Source organism: Ictalurus punctatus, chromosome 4, assembly GCF_001660625.3.
Source record: "Ictalurus punctatus breed USDA103 chromosome 4, Coco_2.0, whole genome shotgun sequence".
NCBI classification, from domain to species: Eukaryota; Metazoa; Chordata; class Actinopteri; order Siluriformes; family Ictaluridae; genus Ictalurus; species Ictalurus punctatus.
The window spans coordinates 27,427,093-27,441,046 of NC_071284.1; the positions used below are offsets into that span (position 1 = coordinate 27,427,093).

Sequence of the window (13,954 nt, forward strand, 5' to 3'; positions counted from 1 at the left end):
CTCTACGACCAATACGGATCAGCAATTTTGATGGCACCATTCTACACTTCAACTTCTCATCAGATTTTCTGTACAATTAAATGCTCTCTAGAATCTAGAAGTGCCCTGCCCCCAACATTATAAAAAATCCATGGTATTAACTGCCAAGTACGGCTTAGCATGGCTATCACGAACAAGCATTACTGTACTGCTCACTTTTGTACACGCACAATTTCTCTCCCAAAAGATGTTTTATCTGGAACAATGGTAAAATCAACAGTAACAACAAGTCACTGTACATGGAGAATTGGTTCCAGCATAACATATTAATTGTAAATGACCCTATTGACAAGATTGGGCAATTATTCACTTGTAAATGTAAAATAATAATAATAAAAAAAAAACTTTTTAAGGCATACCAACTTTAACAAAATCTTCAGTTGTAGATATTAATGATTCAACCTTACAAAGTCCCCAACTTTTAGTAAATGGTCTTTCCATTTTTGATAAACATTTTAATAATAATTTTATAAGAAACTCCATTATTGTTGGATCCAATCTTCCATGCAAATCAAGATGCTTAAACCTCACCATTTATAATCTTGACAGTACCTTTTAAATATAAACCTGTTATCTCTACCTCATTTAGGGTTGACTTTAATATGGACATGACAACAAAATTGAACAAAACCTTACGTTTGAAACCGTATGATATTTTACTTTGTTTACAAAACCCAAATTTTTCTGAAACACAAAATTATTTCTTCATTAATATTTTAATTAGCAGATTTGTGACTATGTTGTATTTTTACAAAAGACAGAGCCTGAAAGCATGTCTCATGCCAAATGCTTATTTCAAAGAAGTGAGCATTCAGAATATATTTGAGAGGATTGATACTGAATAAACAAAGAAATAAATTTAAAAAAAAAAGAATTAAATTTAAATTAAATACATAGTTACACCCTGATAAAACAGCATTGACAATACTGTACAGCTATTTAGCATTAAATAAGCTAGCCAGCTAGCTAAACACAGGTGTGCTAATGGTGCTAAATTAGTAGTTCATTTAGCTAATGAAATCTATTATATATGAAGTATTATATCATGTAAGTAAAACCAAGCACTATCAGGCTAGCTAAATACATGTTGGAGCTAATGTTGCTAGCTAAATTGCTAATTTAATTGTACTACTAGTAGTAGTAAGTGCTACTAAAAACAGTAAGAGTTTGAATTACTGCTACTAATGCTACATTATGGAGAAGCTATTTTAAAGAAAATAACACAAGGCAATTAGAAACACTCAGATATTCTAGTCAAATAATAAGGAAGCTGAAAAACAAATGGTCTACCAGCTACTCAAACAAGCTGGATTTTTCAGCAGGGGTTTGTCATTTTACAACTAAGCTAGCTCATGTTAGGCTAAATATTACATAATGTAATTAAAAGAAAGCACTACAAAGCTAGCTAACATGAGGTTAACATGTAAATTAGTAGCTAAGGTTGGTAGCAAGCTAATTAACATTAGGTAATTGAGTAAATGAGTAGCTAAGTTTGCTAGAAAGCCAGTTAACAAGTTAGCAAGCAGGCTAGCTACTGTAAACTAATAGGCAAAATTAGCAAGTTAGATAACATTATACTGTGCATTGAAATCACTAACCAAGTTTGCTAGCATGTGTTAGCTCTCGTGCTCCCAGACTTACTATTATGAAACCGAATAAGACTGTAGAGATTAGCAATGAGTAAATTTGCATAATTGCCTAACAAAATCAGCTTAACATGTTTTTTCTCCCCCAGAAGGACTGACTTGAAATTCCAACTCCATGTTTTATCATTTACAGAAGTAGTGTTTCCAAATCTAATCAATTATTTTAAAAGGTGCTGTGTGTGTGTGTGTGTGTGTGTGTGTGTGTGTGTGTGTGTGTTTTAACAGGGAGGAGTGTTTCAGCTGGAGTCGGAGCACATTGAGAGTGGCAGAGGGAGAGCCCCGTTTCATCCCAACAGCCCCACAACGTCCACAGTGTCCAGTAAGCACTCAGCAATGCTGTTAAAAAAAAACTTTTCCCTCTCTCTGCTTCCTCTCTCATACGCACCCCTCCTTCATATCTATCTATCTCTTCTCAAATCGGGTGTGCTCCACAATGAGAGCTGTGTGTTTCGAGCCTCGGGCAGTCAGTATGGAGGATATCCAGCTATTCATGCTTTCTACCTCCCCTGAATCCTCACAGAAGCACTTCAAGTCAAATCCATCAGCTCTCTCGGTCAGAGTCCACAGATTAAGACAATAATTAGAATGGGAGAAACTAGGAAATATAGGAGGTGAATAATGAGCTCAGTCATTTCCTGCTGACAGAATGGTCACAAAGCTCTTTCAGTATTGCTAATTCTCTCTTTAGTCCCTTAGATAATATCATTCCTAATATTTCTGATTCAGATGCTAAATTAATGGTTCTGTTGGTGTGATTATGTATGAGTTTTGTATTGTGAAGTATTGCTTCTGGTTGTTCTTTAGCTGCCACCTTGTGGCATATTAACGAATAACAACTGAAGTGTGATCAATCTTTTTTGAATCTTTTTTGAATTTAAATATGCAATAGCCAATATTTTTCATTTCTTACTAGTACAAAAAATATGTGAAAATTATGTAGAAATTATTTAAAAAATAAAAATAATTTAAGCCAGTGTATTAAGAAGCTGGGAAAAAAAATAATATTTTATGTATATATATATATATATATATATATATATATATATATATATATATATATATATATATATATATATATATCTATCAACCCATTTAACCCTCAGATCTTACCTAAAGTTGCATATCACTTACCAGGAAGAATATTCAAAATAATATATAAATGGATATGTCCAGCAGTTTTTGACATATCCTTCCTTCTGTCTGAATCAACAGGAGATCAACTGTTTGTAGGGCTGTACACTGATTACTGGGAGAATGATGCAGCGCTGTATCGCCTTGGCAGCCACAGCTACACCAGGACAGAAGTAGGAGACAGACAGCAGCTAAATGGTGAGAGAACCCACACTTGAACTATTGCTTGCATGTTAACCCACTAACTGACACAAACACTTACTCACATGCCCCGTTAGTTCATTTCCATCCCCTCTGGGGTTGGGGGATCAAGTCCCACCTCCCTGTGTGTGTGTGTGGAGTTTGTATGTTCTCCCAATGCTCCAGGGGTATCCTCCAGGTACTCTACAGTTGTTTCCTCCCCCAATCCAAAGACATGCATTGAAGGCTGAGTGGCATTTCCAAAATATCTGTGGTGTGTGAATGTGTGTGCAATTGTGCCCTGTGATGGGTTGGCACCACATCAAGGGTGTCCCCCGCCCTGTGCCCCAAGTTCCCTGGGATAGGTTCCATGCTCCCTGTTTCAGATAAGCGGTTTGGTAAATACAGTGCCCTGCACTAATATTGGCATTGAGTAAAGAAGGCTGTGAAAAATTCTTTATTATTTAAACTGTTGATGTTTTGCTAAAAAAAAAATTAAAAATGCTCTCATGGTTATCAAACTATTGCAAACACAACAAAGGTTTATAATAAAAAATTTTAAAAAGCCAATGGAGGGCACTGTAAATGGATGGGTGGATGCAGGCTTTTAACACAGACATTTTCTTTAAGCCTAAATATTGTTGCATCACTCCCATTTATTTCCAATATTTGATACCAATACCACGGATCTGGATACTATAGATCCAATACTTCTATTCTTTCAGTAATGGAACATGCTTCTGTTATTGCAAAACATCTGAGTTGTAATAAAATCCAAATCCAAAGGGGAAGAAAAACTCCCTGAGGTGGTATAATAATTATTTCTTCTGTCTTCAGTAAGTTCCTTGTGCTGCTCAGGGTGGATCCAGAGCCTATCCCAGGAACACTGGTTATGAAGCAGGAAAAGACCCTGAATAGGACACCAGTACATCACGGAGCACCATGCACACATGCCTTACACACTCATTCACACCTGGGGCAATTTAGCGTAGCCAGTCCACCTACCAGCATGTGTTTGGAAGGTGAGGGGAAACCGGAGAACCGGAAAGAAACCCACACAGTCACAAGGAGAACATGAACAGAAACTCCAAACAGACCCTAACCCAAGCTCAGGATTGAACCATGGACCCTGGAGCTGTGAGGTGCCCAGTTGTCCTTAAAATCTTAAATAAAGCTGTGCTTTCATCATAATGGTTTCCTTGGGAATTCCTTTAGTCTGAAAGGGTCCTTGGCTGCAAAAAGTGTGAGAACCCCTACTCTAAAACATCATGATTTCAGAAGGAAGTTGAATTGAACCTGCAAATGATTTCAAGATGAAGCACCAGAAGCACACACTGACACTTACAAAATAGTATGTTGGACCATATCTAGGCTTTCATGAGTTGAATCTTATGTGGTGGATAGGAAAAATGCTTTCCAGACTCTAATCTATCCCACCTGTTCCACCATCTGAATATTGTAGTTAGTTGATTATAGATGGAAGTACTCAGCAGGAGGCTACAACATAGTAAGCTTTTTCAAATGACATGGTTTCTAACCCTGATCAAGAAATAACCTCTAAGGTAGATCTGGCAATTTGATGATTATTTGAATCATGTGTGTTAATGAAGAAAAAACAATCAAATATTCAGACTTAGAGTACTCCAGGACCAGGATCGGTACTAACCCTAACCACTGTATTATGCATGTCTCAGACACATGTTTGCATAGAGCTGTAAAGAAAAGTAGGGTAAACACCACATTTAACTATCCATCAATATCAGTGAACTGGTCAAATGGTTGACTTTGGAATGTATTATAGTGGCATGCTGTGAGCTTGTTTAATGTTTCCTTCATGTCCATACATCCTGATTCAGAAGCTCTGAGCTTCAGTAAAGCATACTTAAAAAAATTAACATACCCATCGTCGTTGCGTTTGTATTATATTCAAGTAGTTTTATACTTTTGATTTGTTGTAAATGTGCGTGAGTTTTAGTGTATTTCTGATGCATACCACAGAGGGGCATTGTGTGCCTGAGAATAAAGGAGTATAGTCCTCACCTGTAGGGGGGCTCTTGCATTCTGAGGCTCCTGGTGTGTGCCATTAATCATACAGAGAAGCAGAAAGGCATGTGTGACAGACGCCATCTATCTCTGCTCACTCTGTCTCAGACAGACTCATTAGACCTACTGAAAAATGGTCAAATAAAGTCAAAGCCAGTCCCAGTGAACCGTGCGCCTCTGTCATACAACAACCTAGATCTCACAGCACCATGGAAATCTCTACAGTGTGTTGATTTGTGTGTGTGTGTGTGTGTGTGTGTGTGTGTGTGTGTGTGTGTGTGTGTGTGTGTGTGTGTGTGTGTTTGGGGGTGGGTGTTGGGGCAGGGATGGGGGTTGACTGTACAGATTTAGTGTGTATAATCATATGTGAATTACACATGGGTTTTAGACACTTCACTTGTTCAGTTGCACACATTTTTATCATGCATGTATAGTGTTTTTTTTAATGTTTTAAATTTACACATGGAATTTTTACACATACACATTTTTTACACACAGTCACTTCATTTGTGGACATTATTCATTTGTTTTCATATGTTAATTTTCACACAAAGAACCTGTGGTTTTACATGGGATTTTTTTTCTTTATATATACATACAGTATATATTAGAGTTCAAACAACTGATCGGTCAAAAATCCACATGATAGTTTTTCTTGGTTGCATCTGTTGAGGGAGCAGCTGAGAAGGGTCAGCTGTCTTACAGTACAAGAGCGGCCTCTATAGGTGAAATAAAACCGGTCACTGACAAATTTTGTTGTATTATTTGAAGTGTTCATTCATTTTGGACGTCTCGATTTTTATTTGTTATTTGGAGTGTTCTTTTTGGCTTAGTTTGGATGTACAGTGAGGGAAAAAAGTATTTGATCCCCTGCTGATTTTGTACGTTTGCCCACTGACAAAGAAATGATCAGTCTATAATTTTAATGGTAGATTTATTTGAACAGTGAGAGACAGAATAACAACAAGAAAATCCAGAAAAACGCACGTCAAAAATGTTATAAATTGATTTGCATTTTAATGAGGGAAATAAGTATTTGACCCCCTCTCAATCAGAAAGATTTCTGGCTCCCAGGTGTCTTTTATACAGGTAACGAGCTGAGATTAGGAGCACACTCTTAAAGGGAGTGCTCCTAATATCAGTTTGTTACCTGTATAAAAGACACCTGTCCACAGAAGCAATCAATCAATCAGATTCCAAACTCTCCACCATGGCCAAGACCAAAGAGCTCTCCAAGGATGTCAGGGACAAGACTGTAGACCTACACAAGTCTGGAATGGGCTACAAGACCATTGCCAAGCAGCTTGGTGAGAAGGGGACAACAGCTGGTGCATTAGTTTGGAATCTGATTGATTGATTGCTTCTGTGGACAGGTGTCTTTTATACAGGTAACAAACTGATATTAGGAGCACTCCCTTTAAGAGTGTGCTCCTAATCTCAGCTCGTTACCTGTATAAAAGACACCTGGGAGCCAGAAATCTTTCTGATTGAGAGGGGGTCAAATACTTTTTTCCCTCATTAAAATGCAAATTAATTTATAAAATTTTTGACATGCGTTTTTCTGGATTTTTTTGTTGTTATTCTGTCTCTCACTGTTCAAATACAACTACCATTAAAATTATAGACTGATCATTTCTTTGTCAGTGGGCAAACGTACAAAATCAGCAGGGGATCAAATACTTTTTTCCCCCACTGTATATCTTTCATTTACATTAATATTTATTAATACTGTAGTTGATATACTGTATATTAATCGGCACCCTGTCCTGGGTGTACCCTGCCTTGTGCCCGATGCTCCCTGGGATAGGCTCCAGGTTTCCCGTGACCCTGAAGGAAGGATACGCGGTATAGAAGATGGATGGATGGATGGATGGGTGGATGGATACTGTATATTAATATTTATATATTTATTTCAATTTAAAAAGTACAGTACATTTTCATGCGACAGTCAGTACTCTTTATTTTTTTGTAATAAATTTTAGCAATAACTTAGTTATGGGTATCTGTAAAATCCACTATCTGTCGAACTCTAGTATATATTATTTTATATATGTTTATTTTATTTTTATGTGACATTTACACAATTGTTGCTTTATTTTCACATTAATTTTCAAATGTAGTGCATCTTTATCTTTCACATGTTTCGGGTGTTTTTTGTTGTTTGAATTTTCCATTAAGGGAACTCAGCTATCCTTGTATGATATGCAATAACACTGCAGTTTCCCCTTGAGGACTGATAAAGTCTTTCTGGTCTCTCTTTTTTCCCCAGAGCCCAAGTTTGTTGGTTCTGTGGTGATCCCTGACAATGACGATCCTGCTGATGACAAAGTTTACTTCTTCTTCACTGAGAGAGTGTCCACCACAGAGGCAGGAAATAAGGCTGTCTACAGCAGGGTGGCCCGTGTATGTGCGGTAAGTCTCGAGAATTTCAAAATTAATGGCATTTATTAAAATTTTGTTTAAATAGTTAAAAAGTGTAATGCTTTAGCAGATGGCACCATCTATACATCAGGAGCAACAATGTTAAGTAGCAATTTATAACAATAATTTTACAGTTTCTCTGTTCATGTTGTCTTTCAGAATGATCAGGGTGGTCAGAGGATGTTGGTGAATAAGTGGAGCTCTTTCCTAAAGGCTCGGTTGATATGCTCGGTGGCAGGATCCAATGGCATTGACACCCACTTTGATGAGCTGGGTAAGAAACATTATCAGCAATCCTTAACTCTCATTAGTGGGACAGATTTTTTAAAAATGTCTTTAGAGTGAGCCCTAGTTTGTCAATGTGGGCTTTTATCCCATTATCATAAAACTACTGCTTCTAGAGAAGAGTGCAAAAGTTAAAATAAAGAAGGCAAAGTAGTTAACTAATAAGATATTATTTATAAGATCTCCTGTGTGTGGTTTATGCTTCAATGGTTGTCAGATTTTTCTCGATTACGCTGTTTTTCAATAGTGTCTAGACCACCACTTTTAAACACAAGCACTTGCTTTTAAACATGAAAAAAAAAAATAATAAATCAGGTACTAGTCATATTTGCTACAGTAATTACTGCAAGTGTGGTTTAGGGGGGCTTCGGCCCCCATTATTTGGCAGGTTATAAAATAATACTTCAGCCAGCACAAGCACATCCCATTATTTTGCATATATATATATATATATATATATATATATATATATATATATATATATATATATATATATATATATATATATATATATATGTTGCACACCAACAGTTAATTGTTCACATTTAATGAATCCACATGATACTAAATTAAATTAAATTAAATTAAGTCATTAAATCTTAATGTGTGCACTGGATATAAGCTATTTTGGTAACATTTTACAATAACAGTACATGAATAATCATGCAGTAATACCTGAATTAATACTTACATAAATATAAAATAATGATGAGTTAAGACTAATCATGTACTAATCATGAACCAGTGAAGAGCTAAGCTTAACATGTTTGTTATTTACTGTATTAATTAACATGTAGGGGTAAACCAAATCAACCATGCTCTATAAGAAAGAATATTTATCAAATGTGTATAATTTCAAATTGTTTATATAATTTGACATATGCAGCTGCTTACACAAACATCATTGGATAACACTGGATTACTTTCATAGAAAGATGCAGTAATAATAAACACCAATAAATTAATCTCAAACCATTTTTCATCATTCTCCAGACATTTCTCTTCAAATCCCATTGAAGTACTAGTATGTGCTCTGAGTCCCATGGCAGTGCTCTTTTGCACACATGCATGTTATTAATACAGTAACATTTATCAGACGCTATTATCTATTAACATTTAAAACCAGTGTTCTATTTTGTTTACTCTTACTTGTTAATTAATTCATTAAACAACAAATGTGTACTAACATGTACCAAAGGTTATCATTATTCACACACAACTAAGACTCACGTTGTAGTTAAAGTTAGCTCTTCATTAGTTTGTGATTAGTACATGCCGTAACTCTTCATTTGTTCATATTTAAGTAAGTATTATTTCAGGTATTTTTTATTGTAATTGTAATTACGTGTTACTGTTATTTTAATAATTTGATGTGCTGTACTATAAGGAAACTTGCACATGTCTGCTATTCTTACAGTGTTGATCATAATTTTTTCCCTAAAAAAATCAGATACTCTCTCCATTCAGGAAAAATATGTGGATTTTAAAGAGACGATACTTAATAATTAATTAATTAATAGTATCATATTTATGTATTTAATATTGGCCTGAAATGGCATTCAGTAGTATTTCTGACTCTATTTACAGTTAAAATTATAAATCAAACTGTGAGACAGTGGTGCTGGTCTGTGTTATAATGTGTTCCATGATGTTCCTGGAGAATTTGACATTTCGTGCCAATGTATACAAGTTATCTAAATGGACGACAAACTTTTACATGCAACTCAATTTGTAGAAGAAACTGATAGCTTTCTTCGCTGCTTGATTCAATACCATTTGATATAGATTAGTTTCCATCCATCTTTCTGATTGAAGTAGAAGTGTGTTATTTAGAAGTTTGAAAATAGCATGCACATTTTATTAGCTCTGGTCAGTATACAGTATTACAGTGCATTATAGTTTGATTTAGTCTGGTTTATTCTATGGAATAAAAAATACACGTGTGTAAATCAAAACCGTACATGTGTGAAAGTATTTTTCTTCCACATATTCCATGATGACACAATCTGTACATGACCTACACACACTCTATAATGATGTTCTTAAAAGTTTAGACTGATTTTACACAATATTCCACACAGTCCATGCCTGGTGTCACAGCCTTTAAAATAACATTTTGGGAGTTTCATCATATGGTTATTACCCTAAGGCAATGTGTAAGTCACTAATATTAGGTGGCATTTAGAAGAAATCACATTTTGTGTGGGAGGTCAGGTCTATATGGAAAGCTGCACTATAACCAGGGGGAATGGTTTGACTATTTACTGTAATTGCTTTGATAAAATGTTAGTAATTAGTATGCATAGAGAGAACCAGAGAAAGGGAGCTAGGGAACTACTGTTTTGGAGTGATGAACACTTCTTCAGTGTGCAGAAGCTGATACAAAATAGCATACTCCTTACAAAAACACATATTTGCTCTGAGAATGTGTGGGTTTTCTCTCAATAGCCTGTGCTTGTAAAGTTTCGTAGGCTGTACATTTTTAAGTTATACTGGGTAGCACGAGGGGGTTGGGTTTTCTTGGTATTGTATCAGCCAAGTTTTACACTGTGGAGCTAACTATATTATCTCACGAGCTAAGTTGTTATTCAAAAATTTAGGATTCTGAGAATAATTTGCAGATTTGGGGTTATTTTTGTAGTTTTACTGCAGGTGGCTTGAGTGAAAGTTATCCTCAAAGTCCTAAAACATATGTTGTTTTCTCTCGGGCTTGAAATGCTCCTGCTCTTCTTCTGTTAGCTGATGATGAGTAAAATAAGTGTCTCTCTGACACTATGTTCTTATTAGCAGGTGACAAGACATTGTTGTCTCTTGGACGTGCACTGAACCTATATATACAGTGCATCTGGAAAGTATTCACAGCGCTTCACTTTTCCCACATTTTGTTATGTTTCAGCCTTATTCCCAAATGGATTAAATTCATTATTTTCCTCAAAATTCTACAAACAATACCCCATAATGACAACATGAAAGAAGTTTGTTTGAAATCTTTGCAAATTTATTAAGAATGAAAAACAAAAAAAGCACATTTACATAAGTATTCACAGCCTTTGCTCAATACTTTGTGGAAGCACCTTTGGCACCAATTACAGCCTCACGTCTTTTTGAGTATGATGCTACAAGCTTGGCACACCTATTTTTGGGCAGTTTCTCCCATTCTTCTTTGCAGGGCCTCTCAAGCTCCATCAGGTTGGATGGGGAGCGTCGGTGCACAGCCATTTTCAGATCTCTCCAGAGATGTTCAATCGGGTTCAAGACTGGGCTCTGGCTGCGGCTCAAGGACATTCACAGAGTTGTCCTGTAGCCACTCCTTTGTTATCTTGGCTGTGTTCTTAGGGTCGTTGTCCTGTTGGAAGATGAACTTTCGCCCCAGTCTGAGGTCCAGAGCACTCAGGAGCAGGTTTTCATCAAGCATGTCTCTGTACATTGACGCATTCATCTTTCCCTCGATCCTGACTAGTCTCCCAGTTCCTGCCACTGAAAAACATTCCCACAGCATGATGCTTCCACCACCATGCTTCTCTGTAGGGATGGTATTGGCCAGGTGATGACTGGTGCCTGGTTTCCTCCAGACATGACGCTTGCCATTCAGGCCAAAGAGTTCAATCTTTGTCTTGGTCTTGATCTGAGAGTCCTTCACGTGCCTTTTGGCAAACTCCAGGCAGGGTGTCATGTGCCTTTTACTGAGGAGTGGTTTCCGTCTGGCCACTCTACCATACAGGCCTGATTGGTGGAGTGCTGCAGAGATGGTTGTTCTTCTGGAAGGTTCTGCTCTCTCCACAGAGACACGTTGGAGTCTGTCAGAGTGACCATCGGGTTTTTGGTCACCTCCCTGACTAAGGCCCTTCTCCCTGATCGCTCAGTTTGGCCAGGCGGCCAGCTCTAGGAAGAGTCCTGGTGGTTCCAAACTGCTTCCATTTATGGATGATGGAGGCCACTGTGCTCATTGGGACCTTCAATGCTGCAGAAATGTTTCTGTACCCTTCCCCAGATCTGTGGGTTTGGTTTGTGCTCTGACATGCATTGTTAACTGTGGGACATTTACATTTACATTTATTCACTTAGCAGACGCTTTTATCCAAAGCGATTTACAAATGAGAAAGATACAAGCAAAGCGATTTATCAAGCAGAGAACAATACAAGTAGTGCCACCATACAATATCCATGAATTGAGTTCCAGAAGAAGGAAAGTGCACAGAGTAGAGGTGTAAGTGCAATTTTTTTTTTTTATGAGTTGGTTAGGTGTTCATGGATGAGGTGGGTCTTTAGCAGTTTTTTGAAGATGGTGAGAGATTCTGCGGTCCGGTTTGAGATTGGAAGTGCATTCCACCACTGAGGAACAGTTAGTGTGAAGGTTCTGGAAAGGGACCTTGTGCCATGCTGAGTTGGAACTGCTAAACGTCGGCCGCTAATCGATCGCAGATTGCAAGACGGAATGTAGGCCTTCAGGAGAGAGTTGAGGTAGGAGGGTGCTGTTCCTGACAAGGTCTTGTAGGTGAGCATCAAGGCCTTGAACTTGATGCGGGCAGCTACAGGAAGCCAGTGAAGGGAGATGAAGAGGGGTGTGACATGGGTTCTCTTGGGCTGGTTGAAGACAAGGCACACTGCAGCAGTCTGAATCATCTCAAGGGAGTTGATGGAGCTGGCTGGGAGGCCTGAAAGCAGTGAGTTGTAGTAGTCCAGTTTAGAGATAACAAGAGCCTGGACTAGTATCTGTGTAGCCTGTTCGGTGAGGTAGGGTCGGATTTTCTTGATGTTGTAAAGGATGAACCTACAGGACCTTGCAGTTGCTGAGATATGGTCTGTAAAGGTCAAGCCGTCATCAAGAATCACCTCAAGGTTCCTGGCTGTCCTGGTTGGCATGAGTGTGAGTGAGCCGAGCTGTACAGTGAGGTTGTGGTTGATTGATTGAGGCTGGGATCACGAGAAGCTCAGATTTTGACAGGTTAAGCTTAAGATGGTTTTCCTTCATCCAGACCGAGATGTCTGTAAGGCAAGCAGAGATGCATGCAGAGATGGATGGATTGTCAGGCTGGAAGGACAAATGGAGCTGGGTGTCATCAGCATAGCAATGATATGAGAAGCCATGAGACTCAATCACCTGCCCTAGAGATGTAGTGTAGATGGAAAAGAGGAGTGGACCCAGAACTGACCCCTGTGGAACGCCAGTTGTGAGTTGCTGAGTTTTAGAAATACCTCCCCTCCATGATACCTTGAAGGATCTGTCAGAGAGATAGGATTCCACCCAGCGCAGAACCGTTCCAGTGATGTCCAGGCTGGAGAGAGTTGACAGGAGGATCTGATAATTCACAGTATCGAAAGCAGCAGAGAGGTCAAGTAGGATGAGGACAGATGATCTAAAGGTTGCTCTTGCTAGTCGTAAGGCTTCAGTGACGGAAAGCAGAGCAGTCTCCGTGGAGTGGTTGCTCTTGAAGCCAGACTGCTTGGTGTCCAGGAGGTTGTTCTGTGTGAGAAAATTGGAGAGTTGATTAAAAACGGCTCTTTCAAGAGTTTTGGAAAAAAAAGGGAGGAGGGAAACAGATCTGTAGTTGTCAACTATAGCAGGGTTGAGTGACGGTTTTTTAAGCAGTGGGGTAACCCGGGCTTGCTTAAATGAGGTAGGGTATGTGCCAGTAGAGAGCAATGTGTTAAAGATGTGTGTGAATGCAGGTAATAGTGTGGGAGAGATGGACTGAAGAACGTGAGAAGGGATAGGGTCAAGAGGACAGGTTGTGGGATGGCTAGAGAGGAGGAGTTTAGAGATCAGTCTCTGAGAGGGGAAAGAAGGAAGTCAGTTGGGAGTTACACGGAGGAGGAGTCGGTCTATGCATGTCTGGGGTTGAGAACTGGTTCCTGATTGATGTAATCTTGTTGGTAAAGAAAGTGGCAAAGTCATCTGCAGTGAGAGAAGTAGGGGAAGGGGGAGGTGGGGGACAGAGTAGAGAGGAAAAGGTTTTGAAAAGAATGCGGATGTTGGGAGAGCTGCCAATCTTCTCTTGATAGAATGTGGCTTTAGCAATGGAGATGCTATTGGAAAAAGAAGAGAGAAGTGTCTGGTAATTGGTTAGGTCAGTTGGGTTGTTTGATTTGCGCCATTTCCTTTCAGATGCTCTTAGTTTGGCCCAGTTGTTACGCAGAGCTTCTGAGAGCCAAGGACTAGAGGGTGATGTGCGAGCAGGTCGGGATTTTAGGGGGCATATGTTGTCAAG

The 13,954-nt window shown here is 38.5% G+C and overlaps 2 protein-coding genes across 2 annotated transcripts in view; one reads left to right on the forward strand and one right to left on the reverse strand.

The window, feature by feature from the left end:
* Positions 1 to 13,954, forward strand: part of sema3e (sema domain, immunoglobulin domain (Ig), short basic domain, secreted, (semaphorin) 3E) — a 50,295-nt gene that overhangs the window by 27,260 nt on the left and 9,081 nt on the right. Inside the window, exons 5-8 of the mRNA XM_047153273.2 lie at positions 1,911 to 2,004; positions 2,898 to 3,014; positions 7,309 to 7,451; positions 7,620 to 7,734. Coding sequence (XP_047009229.1) covers positions 1,911 to 2,004; positions 2,898 to 3,014; positions 7,309 to 7,451; positions 7,620 to 7,734 — 469 coding nt within the window. The remainder of the gene's footprint in view (positions 1 to 1,910; positions 2,005 to 2,897; positions 3,015 to 7,308; positions 7,452 to 7,619; positions 7,735 to 13,954) is intronic.
* Positions 13,438 to 13,954, reverse strand: part of LOC128629551 (uncharacterized) — a 2,220-nt gene continuing 1,703 nt past the window's right edge. The window contains exon 1 of the mRNA XM_053678096.1: positions 13,438 to 13,954. This exon is cut by the window's right edge and continues 1,703 nt beyond it. Within this exon, the coding sequence (XP_053534071.1) occupies positions 13,502 to 13,954 (453 nt within the window). The 3' untranslated portion in view covers positions 13,438 to 13,501.